Source organism: Bombina bombina, chromosome 11 (assembly GCF_027579735.1).
Source record: "Bombina bombina isolate aBomBom1 chromosome 11, aBomBom1.pri, whole genome shotgun sequence".
NCBI classification, from domain to species: domain Eukaryota; kingdom Metazoa; phylum Chordata; class Amphibia; order Anura; family Bombinatoridae; genus Bombina; species Bombina bombina.
In genome coordinates, this window is record NC_069509.1 from 89,910,881 (window position 1) to 89,929,990 (window position 19,110).

The following is a 19,110-nucleotide window of genomic DNA, read 5'->3' on the forward strand; positions in this document are numbered from 1 at the left end:
AAACCTTTATTAGCTTTCTACTTACATGCTTTGAAGCCACACTGGACAGCAGAGCTCGGCTCCTGTTTTCCTCCACATTATCCTCCTGATGTTTTCGCTTTGTTTCTTCAAGCTCTCTAAAGATTTAAAGAGTTAATGCTTAAAGGGATATGAAACCATTTTTTTTTCTTTTATGAATCAGATAGAGCATGCCATGTTAAGCAACTTTCTAATTTACTCCTATTATCAATTTTTCTTCGTTCACTAGGTATCTTTATTTTAAAGAGCAGGAATGTAAGCTTAAAGGGATAGTCTACACCAGAATTTTTATTGTTTTCAAAGATAGATAATCCCTTTATTACCCATTCCCCAGTTTTGCATAACTAACACAGTTATAATAATATACGTTTAACCTCTGTGATTATCTTGTATCTAAGCCTCTGCAAACTGCCCCTTTTTTCAGTTCTTTTGACAGACTTGCAGTCTAGCCAATCAGTGCCTGCTCCCAGATAATTTCTCGTGCACGAGCACAGTGTTATCTATATGAAATATGTGAACTAACACCCTCTAGTGGTGAAAAACTGTTAAAATGCAATCTGAAAGAGGTGGGCTTCAAGGTCTAAGAAATTAGCATATGAACCTCCTAGGTTAAGCTTTCAACTAAGAATACCAACAGAACAAAGCAAAATTGGTGATAAAAGTAAATTGGAAAATTGTTTAAAATTACATGCTCTATCTGAATCATGAAAGTTTATTTTGGCCTAGACTGTCCCTTTAAGAGTAGTCCCAATTTTGATTCAGCCCCTGGGTAGTGCTTGCGGATTGGTGGCTACATTTAGCCAGGGGCTGAACCAAAAATGGTCCGGATCCTATTCTTACATTCCTGCTTTTCAAATAAAGATACCAAGAAAATGAAGAAATATTGATGATAATTTGAGTAAATTAGAAAGTTTCTTAAAATTGCCCGAGTTTCATATCCCTTTATTTTATTATTAAAATGACATTAATCCCAAATCCAGAGTGACAGCAGTGTGACATCATTTCAAAACACAGACGAACCTTTCTTTCTCAGCCAGGATGAGCTTGGTGAGATATGAATGAAGTTCGTTCTCCTGGTTGATTCTCCTCTCTTCTATGCTATTCCAGCGTTTTTTCTTGGCAATCCTCAAAGCACTGGGGATATCATCTCCAAAATTTAACCTCTGCTCCTTGGCCAGATTGTATGCTGTGAGTAGAAGAAATAACTGCCATTAACAAAAAAAAAAAAAAAAAGCTCTATTTAAAAAGGCACATAATACTCATATGCTAAATCATTTGAAAGTGATGAAACATAACTGTAAAAAGCCACCAAGAAAATATCACCTGAACATCTCTATGTTAAAAAAGGAAGATATTTTAACTCAAAATTTCTTCAGCTCACCAGAGTAAGTGCTGTGTAATCAGTTAAACTTTAGCTGCTGTCAGCTGCATGTTGAAGAAAGAAAAAATAATAAAAACCAGAGCCAATCAGCTTCATCAGTGCTGATGTCACACTTTGCTTTACTGTAAGATCATGAGATTTCACTGAGTAAAACTTAAACTGAGGAAAATCACATGACTGTGCACATGCCAGATGCACGCTCCCGTGCAAGTCCTAAGACTAGCATCCTAATTGGCTGCGTAAAAACCCCTTTACAATGGGATGTGGCTACTGAGGAAATTTTGAGATAAAATATCTTTTTTTTTTTCATGTAGTGATGTTCAGTTGATATTTTCTATTCAGCTTTTTATACATGTGCTGGATCACTTTCAAGTGCTTTAACATTTGGATATCATGTCATGTCCTTTAAATTAATTTGATGTAAACAAAAGCATTATTTTAGTGTTACCTTAAATGGTGTAAAACAGCAACAACAAAAAATGCAAACAGTGCAATAATAAAATGTACTGTGTGTTTAACCCTTGCAACTGTGTTAAAGACATAGTTAAAGTCAATTCAAGAGCAGCAATGTACTACTGGGTGCTACCTGGACAGTCAATGACAAGAGACAAATATGTGCCGTCACCAACCACCAGCAATCTCCCAGGTGTGCACTGCTGATTCAGAGCGTACCTAGCTATGTTGCCTGCAGCAGAGAAAAGGCGCTCAGATGGTATTGAGGTGCCTGGGATGCATAAGTAGGACTTTGACGATTTTGGTAAGGTGGGATATTTATCTTTGTTAGCTCTCGACCAATGCAAATGGTTTTCCTCCTTGGCAAGGGGCCTCGCAACAAAGTAAGCCCGGACTTAAAGGGACAGTATACACCAATTTTCACATAACTTCATGTAATAGACACTACTATAAAGAAGAATATTCACTGATACTGATCTTAAAATCCAGTATAAAACCTTTTATTAAAAAAAACAAACAAAAAAAAAAAATGTTTTAAAAAAAATAAGCAAAACTATACATTGTTACAAAAACACTCCCAGATGGGCTATATAAATGGATCATCTACAAAACATTTATGCAAAGAAAATGTCCCTTTAATTTCTAACTTGGCTGTTGAAGTTCTCCTCAGGTTGTCCCTCTTTATTCTCTTTCTTAGCCTCCTAGCTGTTCTCACCGGTCCCCAGCACACTGTGATTTATGTAGATCAGTGATTTTTAACCTTTTTTTTGCCGTGGCACACTTTTTTACATTAAAAAATCCTGAGGCACACCACCATCCCAAAATTTAAAAAAAATCACACATTGTAGCCTAATACAGCATATATATATACACATACACACAAACACACACATACTGTATGTATTGTGCTTTTATGCCATGCCTCCTACAAACTACCCCTGCACTGGGAGTAAAAAACAAGCAAAGTTTAAAAAATATGTCACACTGTTGTCAGTCTGCCGTGGCACACCTGAGGATCTCTCACGGCACACTAGTGTGCCACGGCACACTGGTTGAAAAACACTGATGTAAGATCACCCGGTGACCATGAGAAAATACAGCACATCGTGTGTCACACGGCCAGACCATGTGATTAGCAGCTCTGTTATTTAACAAACAATTCAAATGATAACTCCTATTATTTCTGGGTTGCACAGGTGATCTAACCAACATAAGCCAGGAGTAGCTGTAAGCTGAAAAAGAAACTTACACTGTCCTGAAAAAGTGAAAAGTAAATGTCTATAGACGTCCTTTAGGCTAAGAGAATAACCATAAAACACAATAACATGTGCAGGAGCTCATCGGAATGAAGCAGCTGTCATGCACAGATCAACTAATCAAATGAGATTAGTTGACAACTATTTTAATAATCGATTATATCAATAGGTTGTTGTAGATCTAATATCGACCCTGCAATACTGTGTGTTTAACCCCTGCAATGGAGTTAAACACACAGTGAAAGTACTGCTCTGGACTCGCGGTGCACTCGCTGCTGATCCAATCGTCAGCATAAGTTGCATGACTCAGATGTGCAACAAGCGCTGCTGATTGATCAGCAGTGTTTTCCCGCTAGGGACCAGCCGTGCACTGCGAGTCTAGAGCGGTATTTTTAATGTGTGTTTAAACTCATTGCAGGGGTTAAACACATGGTACTGCAGGGTCGATAGTCTTAAAATTACATGCAAATTAGAGTATGTAATTTTTCTACTATAATGGCTCCTTAATTTGCATTATAATAAGGGTAATGGTAGTCCCACATACTTGTAAACTATTTAAAGTGATAGGAAACCCAAACATTTTCTTTCATGATTTGGACAGAACATTCCATTTTAAACAACTTTCCAATTTATCTTTGCTATTAAATTTGCTTCATTATTTTGTTATCCTTTGCTGAAGGAACACCATTGCACTACTGGCAGCTAACTGAACACATCTATTTAGCCAATCACAAGAGACAAATGTGTGCAGGTACCAATCGGCAGCTAGCTCCCACTAGTGTAGGATATGTGTGTATTCTTTTTCCACATTTGATAAAAGAAGGACATTTAAAGGGGTCTTAAGATTACATGCTCTGATTCATGCAAGTTTAATTTGACTTTCCTATGTCTTTTAGGGATATAGCAGCAAAATGGCATAATTTTCCTTTACAGCCCAGGACAAAGTTCAGTTTATATATAGCACATTACACGCATACATGCAGCTAAACACACACAATAAATAAATAATAAAACAACCGTTGACAAATATATAACAACAAACGTTTTTGAAAAAAAAAAAATATTACCAACCAATAATCTTTTTCAGTTTAAAAAAGGATCACTTTCCTAGACGGTCTTTCTGCGTGCAGCATTTTTCAGACTAGGGTTTTGCCTAATGCAGACATTAAAGGGATACTAAACACAAAATTTTAATTCATGATTCAGACAGAGCATGCAATTTTAAGCAACTTTCTAATTTTCTTCTATTATAAACTTTTCTTCGTTCTCTTGCTATCTTTATTTGAAAAAGAACGCATCTAAGCTAAGGAGACAGCAAATTTTTGGTTTAGGATGATGGACAGCACTTGTTTATTGGTGCTGTCCAATCAGCAAGGGCAACCAAGGTTGTTCACCAAAAATGGGCCGGCATCTAAGCTTACATTCTTGCTTTTAAAATAAAGATACCAAGAGAATGAAGAAAATTTGATAATCGGAGTAAATTAGAAAGTTCCCTAAAATTGCATGCTCTATCTGAATCATGAAAGAAAATTTTTTAGTTCAGTGTCCCTTTAAGCAACTTTCTAATTTACTCCTATTATCACATTTTCTTTGTTCTCTTGGTATCTTTATTTAAAAAGCAGGAGTGTAAAGTCTAGGAGCAGGCCCATTTTAGGTTCAGCACCCCGGATAGCGCTTGCTTATTGGTGACTACATTCAGCCAACCAATAAGCAAGCGTAACCCAGGTTCTGAACCTAAAATGGGCCAGCTCCTAAGCTTTACAGTGCTTCTTTTAAATAAAGATAGCAAGAGAACAAAGAAAAATTACGCTTGCTTAGTAAATTAGAAAATTCATTAAAATTGCTGCTCTATCTGAATCATTAAAGACAAATGTTGGATTTCGTATCCCTTTAATTATTGATAAAATGTTCACATAACCCATATAGGTTTCAATCTCAATTAAGAAGAAACCAAAGAGTGTTCAGTATTGTCAGATTTCTAAAATTATGATAAGCCAAATGTAACTACAATATAAAGACTAAATGTGCCCAATGGCAGTCTCTTAGCATCCTGTCAACACAGCTATTATATGTTGGCTTAAAGGGACAGTCAACACCAGAATTGCTGTTGTTTAAAAAGATAGATAATCCCTTTATTACCCATTCCCCAGTTTTGCAGAACCAACAGTTATATAATATACTTTTTACCTCTGTGATTACCTTGTATCTATGCCTCTGCAGACTGCCCCCTTATTTAAGTTCTTTTGACAGACTTGCTTTTTAGCCAATCAGTGCTCACTCCAGGGTAACTTCACGTGCATGAGCTCAATGTTATCTATATGAAACACATGAACTAATGCCCTCTAGTGGTCAAAATGCATTCAGATTAGAGGCAGTCTTCAAGGTCTAAGAAATTAGCATATGAACCACCTAGAATTAGCTTTCAACTAGGAATACCAAGAGAACAAAGCAAAATTGGTGATAAAAAAATTGAAAGTTGACAGACTTCCAGTGGGAGGGCTTTGCGAACGGCAGCAAAGAAGGAGAGCTCTGACATTGAGAGCAAAAAATATTATAATAACTAATTTCTTGCTGCCATTCCGCCTTCCCCACAGTTATATCTTGTCGGGTATTCCTACAACGGACATCGCCGACCGATCAGGACTACTGTGCAGCGCTTATCACTTGCTCTAGCCCCCGGTGGTGTTAGGGTGTTGATACCCACGTGGGAGACTAGCAATGGAGTCAGAATGGGACATCGCGGTACAGATAACCACAAACTTTCATGCCTATTTTCGAGAGGTTATTCCTAAGCTATGGAAATCTACATGCAGCGGTCCAGGCAACTAAAAGGACCTGCCCCATAAGAACTGACAAAGACCCGTTGCTGGCAAATCTCTACAATCGCTAGTACGGACCAGCGGTGTGAACAACAATGGAAGCATGACTCTGCATCTAACTCTATGTTGTCGGAGGACACACAATTTGATTCCTGCAACGGCAGAGCTTCACCTTGCACTCCTTGGATACCCTCTGTACCGCAGGAGGCCACCCACCCCAGTGCACAACCCGCTTTGAGTGATTGCACTACAGAAGCTCCACTACATGTCGCTCTTTCCTGTTTACCTATGCCGACAGCGGATCGATCCTGCGTACGACAGGGGTGCTGGACGGTTTCGCATTCTGCAAATGCTGACACGCTCTCTAGCGTAGGGAGTGTGATAGAACCCAGGATTCCTGAAGACTGTATGATGCAGAACTTGGAGATGGGAAGAAGTTGTATGATACCTTTTTCTAACTCTTTGTGGGTTGGGAAATACAGGCCTCGCTATTGCTCAGATGAGAGGCATCACCGGTGGAGGCAGAGAGAGGCCCGGTTAGCTACGGGAGTTGGCTGATCTGCAAACTGAAACTTTCTGCTGCGAGACCTGTCGCTTCCCGGTTTAAATCTGAACCCTGAACTGTTGAATGGAACTTGAGGTTGATTATTGCTTCCTTAACCATACAAGTACACTTGGTTATGTTTTTATTGGTTTATTGTTATTAGTATGTTATTTTTAATGCTATGCTATTGTTGCTTTCGTGGTGATGATAGTCCCTGTACACATTTATTATCTATCCACCATATTGCATTAATATAACTTATTTCACTAGCTCATATCACTCCTACCTGTGTATTTGAACCTTGGCTAGTGCCTCTTGCTTGGACCGAACTGTACATACTGCCATTGAAATCTGCACATAACTGCCTTATAGTATATATTGAAACTACAGGGGACTATCCTAAGCAACTCTACCTACAATTTTACTTATAAAACTACGCTTGAGGTTTAAACACTGGATAGAATCACTGTTATCTCCCTCCTATTCATAGAAACCCTTTAACCTCACCTGAGATAATTATATCACCTTATGCTATATGAATGTTTACTGTATCCTATTTGCACTATTTGAGTTTAACCTTGAGATATTCCTTCGCCTAGCTAATTTCAGATGTTATTAAAGAGACTCGTGGTTTAGCCCACTTTATGTTCCTCTTAGGATCTTACTAGTAACTCTCAGTAGTTGATTCAGTCTATACAATGCCGCAACTTAATATGAAATGTATAAATAGGCCTCTAACCTGTTTTAGTTGTATAGCCCTGTTGGCTGTTATAATATGTTTTTTGTTATGTTCTCATGTCTTCATCTCTTTACACTTATAAGTGAGATAATAACCTAGCAAATCGATGGATAATTAGGTAGTTGTTTTGCCCCCCTCTGCTGTAGCAATACTCTATAAGCCTAAAAATTGCTTTCTGACTCCTTAACTGAATCTGTGAGAACCGTAGCTTAGTGGCTGTTGTGAGTCACAGAGAACTCTAATCACATGCACTGAATGGGGTCACTTTCAGCAGAGAAACCCTACATTTACCTCTCAACGCCACACACCTTGTGTTTGAGGAGGGGGGGGGGCGAAACTTTCTGTATCTCTGCCATTATAAACCTTCCAATAACTAACATGAGAAATACTCTTGGAATCTGTTGCTGCAGCTCTTTTAGTATTACACACTGGTTCTTCCCCCCGGACTGAGAAATGTCATAATATTTACAAATTTGTTGACCTTTTCAGGTATAAAATCCCTTCATTAGGAACGAGTTTAATGTCTTGACAAACAGCACTTATGATAACATGGCTTCTACATGCGAGTTGTATTTTTCTTGCATTTAACACTGTCTTTGTGTTACTGGTGATCTGTGAATCACACTTATGTATCATGGTCTACCATGGGGGAAATAACTGTATAATTGTACATTGTGACACTCTTTGTCTCTGAATAAAAAAAAAAAAAAAAAAAAAAAAAATGGAAAGTTGTTTCAAATTACATTCCCTATTTAAATCATGAAAGTTAATTTTGGACTTGCCTGTCCCTTTAAAGAGAGGGGTATAGCGTATTCCACTTGTTACAAGAGCTGGATTTACACCATGCGCCATGTGATATTATCACGGTCATGAATACTCACATTGCCAACTCAAATATGTATATCTGATCATGAAGAGCCTACACAGTCCCTAATATAGTTACAGATTAACTGTACATAGCGGCCAAGTGTAAAGAACACAGAATGTAAACTGGAAGAATACTGTAATACTCTCACACAGAAAGGAAGGGAATTCTTGTAATGCCAGTGTTACCTCACTCATTAAAAGGGACAGTAAAAACCTTGTAATAACAATACTTGCCTTTAGCTGTGCAATAAATTAACATATTATACAAGAGTAAACATGTTTTAATTGAAATAACACGTTGTTTGCTGCCGTTTTTCAATAGCCAAGTTTCAACCACCACTTGCCTTTTTTGGAGGAGCCAATCTAGACGCGATTCTGGAAAAGACACAGCTAGACATGGTCCGTATGTTAACAAAAACACTTCGCTTTTCAGTTTTTATCTTATCGCTGCTGAAGCCAAAAAGGGACAGATATGAGGCATATTTAAAGAGAGACAGTCTACTTGAATTTGTTTATTGTTTAAAAAGATAGACAATCCTTTTATTATCATTCCCTAGTTTTGCATAACCAACACTGTTATATTAATACAAAGTAATCACAGAAGTAAAAAGTGTATCTAAGCCTCTGCAGACTGCCCCCTTATCTGTGCTTTTTACAAACTTGCATTTCAGACAATTAGTGCTGACATGCATAACTCCACAGGCATGAGCACAAAGCTATCTATATGGGACACATGAACTAGCACTGTAAAGCTGTGAAAAAGTTAATAAAATTCACTGAGACAAGAGATCAGCCTATGAGCCTACCTACACTTAGCTTTCAGCCTAGCCTATCCAGAGAACAAAGCAAATTTGATGATAAAAGTAAATTGGAAAGTTGTTTAAAATTGCATGCCGTATTACTCTATCGGAATGATGAAAGTTTAATTTTGACTTTACTATCCCTTTAAGAATGGGAAGCCTGTCACGTACAATGTGTTTTCTTTTACGACTTGAATTATAGGAAAAGGGGGAGGGAATAAAGTATATTGCTAAATTGTTGCACTATGTATAATTAAACATTTTATATTAGAATCTTAAGGCGTTTACTATCACACTTATTTCCTCACATTGTCACCCTGAAATTACCAGTGGAATTGCAAACAACCAACTGCGGGTGGGGTGCTAAGCACTTCTAAGGCTGTTTAAGCTATCAAGGAGACAAAAACCTAAAAATCTAATTTCCTATCAATAAATAATGAAAAGGATTGTGATATTTATAATTATTATTTATTTTGCGTGCTTACACTGCAATATGCCTTACTTTTCTTGACATTTAAATTGGCCAAGATAAGATAAGCAAATGTAGTTTGCAAATGAAATGACAGTTCGTATGCTTTTAAAACATTTATTTCAGAAGAAGGTATTCTGTAAATCAGTATTTAACTGAACTCACTGAAATAAGTGCACTCCCACGAACAGTGAATTTCAATTCTGCTATAGAAAGTTCAAATATCCAAGTTATAACACAAGCACTCGCTGGACTTGATACAGGTGAAATAAAAAGTGTTTTATTCCATATAAACAAGTGACGTTTCGGGGTGTTCACCCCTTCATCAGACCAACAATTCTACAGAGCAAATCAAAGATTTTATACCCATTGAAATCCCCACCCACTGTGCAAAAAAACGCACAAATGTTGCCATAGCAATCATAGAAAAAACAAATACATTGTGAATGCTCATAGTTACTAGTCATGTGTTAATATTATACAGTGCAATAATAAACATATATTGTAGTAATAGTGGGACCATTTGCAGAACATCAATCGTTGTTAGTGATAAAAACAAATTCTCTATTTAATATTATCACACACATCAGTTGTTATTCCTGCACTGAGAAAATGGCTTCGTAAGCCCCGCCCTAAAACTATGTGCAACAACAACAAGGGAATGTATCAATGTGTATCATAAATGTATCAAAAACTATTTGACATAACGGTATCCAAATCAATGTATAGATGTGTATAAAGATATAAATGTTTAGTGTAATCACTTCCAACTCCTATAGGTGTACCTATAATCCTATATTGGACCTAGTAATAGATATAACTAGTCTATATACCAGCTATTGTCTAAGATATCACTCCAAATGTATCCTCAGGAGTTACCTACATGTAGACAAACTGATCGAAGTATTTTCAAAAAAATAAAAACATAAAAATGCAATACAAAAGTCTAGTTAAACATATCGAATTAAACACATAGATAAAGCTAGCATCAGGGAGCAGACGTACATTTTCACTATGTGTATGGTACATCCATATACATATCTTAAATGTCTCATATTAGATAGTGCATTTCAATACACTTATTAGCAAAAATGCTTCTAGTAAAATGTATTACTGTTTTTCTAAGGCATACGCACATATGCTGTTAGGGCCTGTGCACCAGTATTCAAGCACCATTCCTGCTCAGAGAGGTGGCTGTGGTGTGTATTGCTTCTAAAGACATAATTTGTCTCATACAAGCCACTGCTGACTCTCTGAATAGGTGCAGTGATTGAATGCTGGCGCACGGGCCTTCACAGGGTATTTGCGTATGCTGCAGAAAAATAGTAATAGCTTTTACTAGAAGCATTTTTCCAAATGAAAAGTATATTGCAATAAAGCTTCTATTTTACATTTAAATGCTAGCGTGCACATTTCTTTTCTTTTTTTTACCTTTCTATCCCTTTAATTTTATACTTTAGAGCAGAGCTTTCCAAACTTTTCATGTTGGTGACACACTTTTTAGACCTACATCATTTCGCAACACAGTAATTCAGTTGTACTAGCAAACAGGAGGTTAAACTAACTTGTTTTAAGAGATACGGACACATACATAAATTATATAACGAAATGTATTTACAAGTAACAGTATGTATGTGCAAGAATTAATAACACCAATAGCTACTTACTATTTTAATGGGATGTATGAGGTTGATGGGATGAACACAGTTTCTAAATATTTGGTGGAATATTAGATAAAGACACTCGCATTTCATCATCAAGCATATTTAAGCTTCCACTTCCTATCCATAAATCAAGAGCAGGAGCAGCAATGCACTACTGGGAGCTAGCTGCAAAAAAACAAAAAAAACACTGACTTCTGCTCAGTGTTTAAGCTGCTGCCCTCAGAGTTCTGCAAGTCCAACTGACTAGTGACTGTGCTGCAAACACACTGCTGTCCCACTCACTGACTACACATGCAGTCACGAGCCGATTGAGGAGTCTACACGTGCAGTCAGGAGCCAATGTGCCACCAATGGGAATAGTTTCAGTTCCCGCTAAGCTGCGCCAATAGGTTAAGATGATCTGTGACCCACTAGGTATCAATCACGTGTCAACCACATGATATGCGTAGCGGGCAGGCGGAAAGTCGGAAACCCAAAAAAAATTTTTTTTAAAAAGAATTTAAAAAAAATAAAAAATTGTGCTGAAGCAGGGACACACCTACACACTGCCGCCGACACACTAACGTGTCATGACACACAGTTTGGAAAGCACTGCTTTAGAGTCTCTTTAATCCCCTTAATGACAGCCGACGTAGCCTGTATGTAAGCTGTCAGTTGAGCATATAGAGATGTAATAGCACCGGTCTACCCATTAGCGGCGAGATCGCACCATTTCTGCATGCCCCATGCTGAGACCTGAAAACCTCTTACAGCATGTGACGTTAAAGGACCAGTCAACACAGCTGATTTGCATAATCAATAAATGCAAGATAACAAGACAATACAATAGCACTTAGTCTGAACTTCAAATGAGTAGTAGATTTTTTTTCTGACAATTTTAAAAGTTGTCTTTTTCCACTCCCCCTGTACCATGTGACAGCAATCAGCCAATCACAAATGCATACACGTACCATGTGACAGCCATCAGCCAATCACAAATGCATACACACTTATTCTTGCACATGCTCAGTAGGAGCTGGTGACTCAAAAAGTTTAAATATAAAAAGACTGTGCACATTTTGTTAATGGAAGTAAATTGGAAAGTTGTTTAAAATGGCATGCTCTATCTGAATAATGAAAGTTTAATTTTGATTGAGTGTCCCTTTAAGAGTAGGTCACTGTTACAAGGGACATTGTACACTAGATTTTTCTTTGCATACATGTTTTGTAGATTATCTATTTATACAGACTACTGGTTGTGTAATGGGTCTTTTCATATGCAGAGTAGGGGGGGAGTACCTTCCTGTTCCTGCTTTTCCAGTCCCCTACAGTGGGTGTTCCAGGATAACCTCATCAACAATGCTAAACTGGGAGCTTCTAAGTAAGTTTTTAAAAGGTTTTATACTGGATTTTTAGATCAGTATCTGTGCATATTCTTCTTTATAGTAGTGCCTATTACATGCAGTTATGTGAAAATTGGTGTATACTGTCCCTTTCAGAGTTAAAGTGTTTAACCCCTTTACTGGGGTTAAGCAAAGAGCGTTATGGTCAGTAATGCAAAATTTACATTGGCTAAAGAATTATTACAGTATACTTTTAATATTTTGCTGCTCTACTGAACTGATGATCAGAAATGCTTCTGTTGTTTTTAACTGCCATAACAAAATCACAAAGCTTGCGGAAAGGAGCGAAGTCAAGACATCGTTTACCTCGCTGAAGATTGGCTATGGCCTCATCATAGTTCTCCAGTTCTAACTGGCACTGACCCAGGAAGAAATGCGCCTTCACCGATTGGCTGTCTAGTTCAAGGGCATGCTTACAGTCCGCCAAAGCCTTATCGAGCTGCTGCATCTTCAGGTAGCACAGGGCGCGATTTGTGTAATACACAGCAATTGAGGGGTTTCGAGTCTGCAACAAGAGTGAGAAAGGGTTACAGCTGTTTGCAATAAATGTTGAAATATAATAAACCACCTCCTTAGATCACGTAAAAGTATACTTAAAGGGACAGTCATGTCCAAAAATAACTGATAATGTAAATAGGGCACGTAATTTTAAACAACTTTCCAATTTACTTTTATCACCAATTTTGCTTTGTTCTCTTTGTATTCTTAGTTGAAAGCTAAACCTAGGAGGTTCATATGCTCATTTCTTAGACCTTGAAGGCTGCCTCTAATCTGAAAGCATTTTGACAGTTTTTCACCACTAGAGGGTGTTAGTTCATGTGTTTCATATTGATAACATTGAGCTCATGCACGTGAAGTTACCTAGGAGTGAGTACTGATTGGCTAAAATGCAAGTCTGTCAAAAGAACTGAAATAAGGGGGCAGTTTGCAGAGGCTTAGATACAAGGTAATTACAGAGGTAAAATGTGTATTATTATAACTGTGTTAGTTATGCAAAACTGGGGAATGAGCAATAAAGGGATAATCTATATTTTTAAACAACAAAAATTCTGGTGTTGACTGTCCCTTTAAACGGACCTAAAGCCCAAAAATGTTCTTGGTGATGCAGATAGAGCATGCAACTCTTAACAACTAAATTTACTTCTATTATCACATTGGTATCCTTTGTTGAAATGCAGGGACGTACTTGCACTATATGGCAGCAGTTTTACAAGAATGTTCTCAATCTCCAAGATCACTAGATGGCAGAACTATTTCCTGCCATTTAGTGCTTCAGACCCCTATAGGTATTTCTTCAACAAAGAATATCATGGGAATTAAAGGGACAGTCAAGTCCAAAAAAAAAAAACTTTCATGATTTAAATAGGGAATGTAATTTTAAACAACTTTCCAATTTTCTTTTATCACCAATTTTGCTTTGTTCTCTTGGTATTCTTAGTTAAAACCTAGGAGGTTCATATGCTAATTTCTTAGAACTTGAAGACCGCCTTTGCATTTGACAGTTTTTCACCACTAGAGGGCATTAGTTCATGTGTTTCATATAGATTACATTGAGCTCATGCATGTGAATTTACCGAGGAGTGAGCACTGATTGGCTAAAATGCAAGTCTGTCAAAAGAACTGAAATAAGAGGGCAGTTTGCAGAGGCTTAGATACAAGGTAGTAAAACGTGTATTATTATAACGGTGTTGGTTATGCAAAACTGGGGAATGGGTAATTAAGGGATCATCTATCAACAAACAACAAAAATTCTGGTGTTGACTGTCCCTTTAAGCAAATTTGATAATACAGGTAGAAAACCCTTTATTTAAACTGTTTGGGACTGGAAAAGGTTTGGATTTCAGATTATTAGGGGTTTTGAATATTTGCATCTGTAAAATGGTACACTTTGGAGAGGGGATGGGACCAAGTGTAAATAACAATATTTTATGTAATTTAGGCAACACTTAACCTAAAGGCAGTTTTTTTTATCATTTTTAATTATTTTGTATACATAGTACCATGAGAAAGATAGTACAGTAATGTAACCAGAAAGGTAATATTTGTTGTTTTAAATAAATATAGACTATTATTTGCTTTTTAGCACACACACAAAAAAACAAAGACACACAGGCAGAGAAGACTGTGACTTACAGACTGGACAAATAGTAATTTTTGATCATTTTATTTTTAACCAAATATTAATTAAAAAGTTTGGATTTTGAAATTCCATATTTCGGGATTTATACCTGTAGCAATCAATAAGAAACTTTTGTAAAATGGTATGCTCTGTCTGAATCACAAAATACAATTTTTGTGTTTCATACCCCTTTAAAGGTATAGTCTACTCCAGAATTGTTATTCTTTAAAAATATACTGTAGATAATCCCTTTAATACCCATTCCCCAGTTTTGCATAACAAACACGGTTATATAAATATACTTTTTACCTCTGTGATTATTTTGTATCTAAGCCTCTGCAGACTACTCCCTTATCTCAGTTCTTTTGACAGATATGCATTTAAGCCAATCAGTGTTGACTCATAAATAACTCCACGGGAGTGAGCACAATGTTATCTATATGACACACATGAACTAATACTGTCTAGCTGTGAAAAACTGTCAAAATGCACTGAGATAAGAGGGGGCCTTCAATGGCTTAGAAATAAGCATATAAGCCTACCTTTCAACAAAGAATACCAAGAGAAAAAAGCCAATTTGATGATAAAAGTAAATTGGAAGGTTTAAAATTGCATGCTCTATCTGAAGAAAAAAAAAACATTTAGACCAGAGTTCTCACTCAAAAGCTAAAACATTTTCTCATTTCAGCTGTTACATATAATCCTTGATGATCCTCTCAAAATGCTGCATGTAAGCACTTGGCTTAATTTAACAACAAAAGGTTCAAAAAAGTTTAGAGACTTGTTATACCAGCTGTATGGGAATTAGCTTATTTATGTTTATTTTTGTATTTGCAAAAGGTATTTTTGGTCATTGAAAAAAAATCAACCCACTGTCCTCAATAACATGCCCATTAATAGGGATATGAAACAGCTTGTTTCATTGTTGTATTTATATATATATATATATATATATATATATATATATATATATATATATATATATATATATATATAAAGACAGTGGCTTATAATTAATATAAATCATTACAATATTTATTATTCATCATTATAAATGCATTTTACCTTTTATGACTTTAAAGTGAAGGTCCATTTTGATGAATAGGTGTCCGTTTTTTAATACACCTATTAAAAACAAGGGCACTTTAATTCATCAAAATTGACATTTCACTGTTTTCTTCAAAAACTTACCTTTCAATCCTGAATGCAGCTTCAGCGATTCCCCCGGCCGTCGGAAGCCTCTGCAGACGTCAGAAATGACGAATCAGGCTTCCTCCCATCACAGCTCCCCCCCCCCCCCCCCCCCCGGGGGAATCTTGGCCTGATGCAACGCTGTGATTGGAGAAAGCCGGATTCGTCATTTTGGACCCGCGAAGACGGTAAGTTTTTGAAGAAAACAGTGAAATGTCAATTTTGATAAATTAAAGTGCCCTTGTTTTTAATAGGTTTATTAAAAACCTGGCACTTATTCATAAAAATGGACCTTCACTTTAAAAACTTTATTTGTACAGTGTCCATTACTTACAATTAATACTAGATAAACAGTGAGTCAGGTTTGCATATGGTCAGAAAAGGCAAAATGCAACCAAAGTGGCAAACATTTTAGCTCATTTTGCAAGAAAACGAAGTTATTTGCTGTTTTTAAGCACAATCTGTTTCTTTTTATGTTCACTTTGATTTAATTTTTTTGTACTAACTAAAGGAGCACTGTTTAATATCCCTTTAATTGGGCTGAGCGTTCCACAAGAGCAGAACCTCCTTATTGTATCTCTCTTTATACACAAAGGCCCCTCACAAGCATATGCACACTAATACTAAGGTAATGAAACTTTAGTTTACAATTGCAATAATAAACCTAAAAGGTGCAGTTTCCAATACAGTTAATGATATGTAGATGCTATAACAAGTCATTTGGAAACCATTAAAGGGGCAGGCAAGTAGCTGATAAGTCTACCGTGTATTACAATCACTGGGAACAACCTCCTACTTAGAGGTTGATTTCTGCTGCTGCCTCTTTATAAATGGCTTTTCTATAGTGAATACAGCAGTATTTATATTTCTCAGTATAGGTGGTAGTTTTACCAAGCAAAAACAGCTATTTCAAATTACAAAATAAAGGTAAAGAGCTGTTTTTAAAAAAAAAAATTATATGAAGCTTGCTCCCTTGCAGGCATACTGATTTGCTGCTTAAATTCCTTTACAATGGGATGTGGCTACTGTGGAATTTTTTTAGGTAAAATATTTTTCATTTTTACATAGAGATGTTCAGGTGATATTTTCGAGTCAGCTTTTTACAGCTATGCTGCATCACTTTCAAGTGTTTCAACATTTGGGTATCATGGCCCTTTAAGTCAAGGAAGAAATATCTGAAACCAGGAATTTTCTAATATCATCTAAGTGAAAAGCTAAACCCAAGTTTCTCACCATTTCATTTTCCTATTTTGTAAAAAATGATTTGAAGCCTAACAATGACCTTAACCACTTATACCACTATATAAACCTCACAAGTTTAGTCATTTTCTGGGCTGTTACATTGCTATCAAAATGGATAGGAAAGTCAAAATGAAAGTTGCATGATTCAGACAGAGCATGTGATTTTAAAGGGACAGTCTACACTAGAATTTTTTATTGTTTTAAAAGATAGATAATCCCTTTATTACACATTTCCCAGTTTTGCATAACTAGCACAGTTATAATATACTTTTAACCTTGTATCTAAGCCTCTGCAAACTGCCCCTTTTTTCAGTTCTTTTGACAGACTTGCAGTCTAGCCAATCAGTGCCTGCTCCCTGATAACTTCTTGTGCACGAGCACAGTGTTATCTATATGAAATACGTGAACTAACACCCTCTAGTGGTGAAAAACTGTTAAAATGCAATCTGAAAGAGGTGGGCTTCAAGGTCTAAGAAATTAGCATATGAACCTCCTAGGTTAAGCTTTCAACTAAGAATACCAAGAGAACAAAGCAAAATTGGTGATAAAAGTAAATTGGAAAATTGTTTAAGATTACATGCTCTATCTGAATCATGAAAGTTTATTTTGGCCTAGACTGTACCTTTAAAACACCTTTAAATTCCCTTCTATTTTTAAATGTGCTTAATTCTCTTGGTATCCCCTACTGAAAAAGAATACATATATATCATACACTAGTGGGAGCTAGATGCTGATTGGTGCCTGCACACATTTGTCTCTTGTGATTGGCTAACTAGATGTGTTCAGCTAGCTGTCAGTAGTGCACTGCTGTTCCTTCAGCAAAGGATAACAAGAGAATGAAGCAAATTTGATAAAAATATACCAACTGGAACGTTGTTTAAAATTGTATGTTCTATCCAAATAACGAAAGAAAAATTTTGGGATTCCTGTCCCTTTAAAATTAAAAAAATACAAACTTCCCTAAGAGGGACTTAAAGTGATGGTAAATCCTAGCGTTTGTGAAACACTAGGATTCACCAGTGCTACAAATAAAGGGGACTTTCAGCCATGAAGTATAAAATACTTCATGCTGAAAATTCCTTTATTTGCCTGCAGCGTTCACCACTCTGAGCGCCTCGTGTGAATGCTATTTAATCAGTGAGGTGATGTTAGCCAATAGTGTGCTAGCCATACAGCATAATGCCAACTGGGCTGCATGGCTATTGGCTAAAATAGCATTCTGCTGTGTGAGGCCTGAGGCTCAGCATAAGCTGCAGGCAAATAAAGGAACTTTTTATACTTCATGACTGAAAGTCCCTTTTATTTGTAGCATTGGTAAATCCTAGCGTTTCAAACATGCTAGGATTTACCATCACTTTAAAAGGGACAGTATACACCAATTTTCAAATAACTGCATGTAACAGACCCTACTATAAAGAAGAATATGCACAGATACTGAACTAAAAATCCAGTAAAAAAAAAACCTTTGAAAAATTTAATTAGAAGCTCCCAGTTTAGCACTGTTGATGAAGTTAGGCTGGAACACCAATTGAAAGAGGCTAAGAAAGAAGGAAAAGCAGACACTCTCCCCTCCCCTTAATATGAAAAGGCCCATTACACAAACAAGAGGAAGCAGGAATCTGTAGACTTCATTCTATGGTGCATATTTATCAAAGTGCGAGTGGACATGATACGATGTAGCATATCATGTCCGCTGCACATAGATAAATGCTGACATCATACTTTATCGGCATTTATCATTGCACAAGCAGTTCACCAGAACTGCTTGTGCAATACCGCCCCCTACAGATTTGCGGCCAATTGGCTGCTAGCAGGGGGTGTCAATCAACCTGATCGTGTTGATTTCTGTCCGCCACCTCAGAGCAGGCGGAAAAGTTATGGAGTAGCGGTCTTTAGATCGCTGCTTCGTAACTTCTGTTTCCGACGAGCCTGACGGCTCGCTGGAAACAAGGGGCATCAAGCTTCATTCGAAGCTTGAAAATTCGGCCCCTACATCTGATACTTTGGGGCTTGGTTAGGAGTCTAGAAAAAAATCAACACAATGTTATTAAAAAATAAGCAAAGCTATACATTATTATAAAAGCACTCCCAGGTGAGCTATATAAATGGATCTACAAAACATTTATGCAAAGAAAAATCTAGTGTACAATGTCCCTTTAAAGTCAT

The 19,110-nt window shown here is 36.8% G+C and overlaps 1 protein-coding gene across 1 annotated transcript in view; it reads right to left on the minus strand.

Annotated features, from left to right (window-relative positions):
• The window catches only part of STUB1 (STIP1 homology and U-box containing protein 1), a 101,702-nt gene that overhangs the window by 79,928 nt on the left and 2,664 nt on the right, over window positions 1-19,110 (minus strand). The window contains exons 2-4 of the mRNA XM_053694727.1: window positions 12,699-12,897; window positions 1,039-1,204; window positions 26-116 (exon numbers count right to left, since the gene is read on the minus strand). Of these exons, the coding sequence (XP_053550702.1) occupies window positions 26-116; window positions 1,039-1,204; window positions 12,699-12,897 (456 nt within the window). The remainder of the gene's footprint in view (window positions 1-25; window positions 117-1,038; window positions 1,205-12,698; window positions 12,898-19,110) is intronic.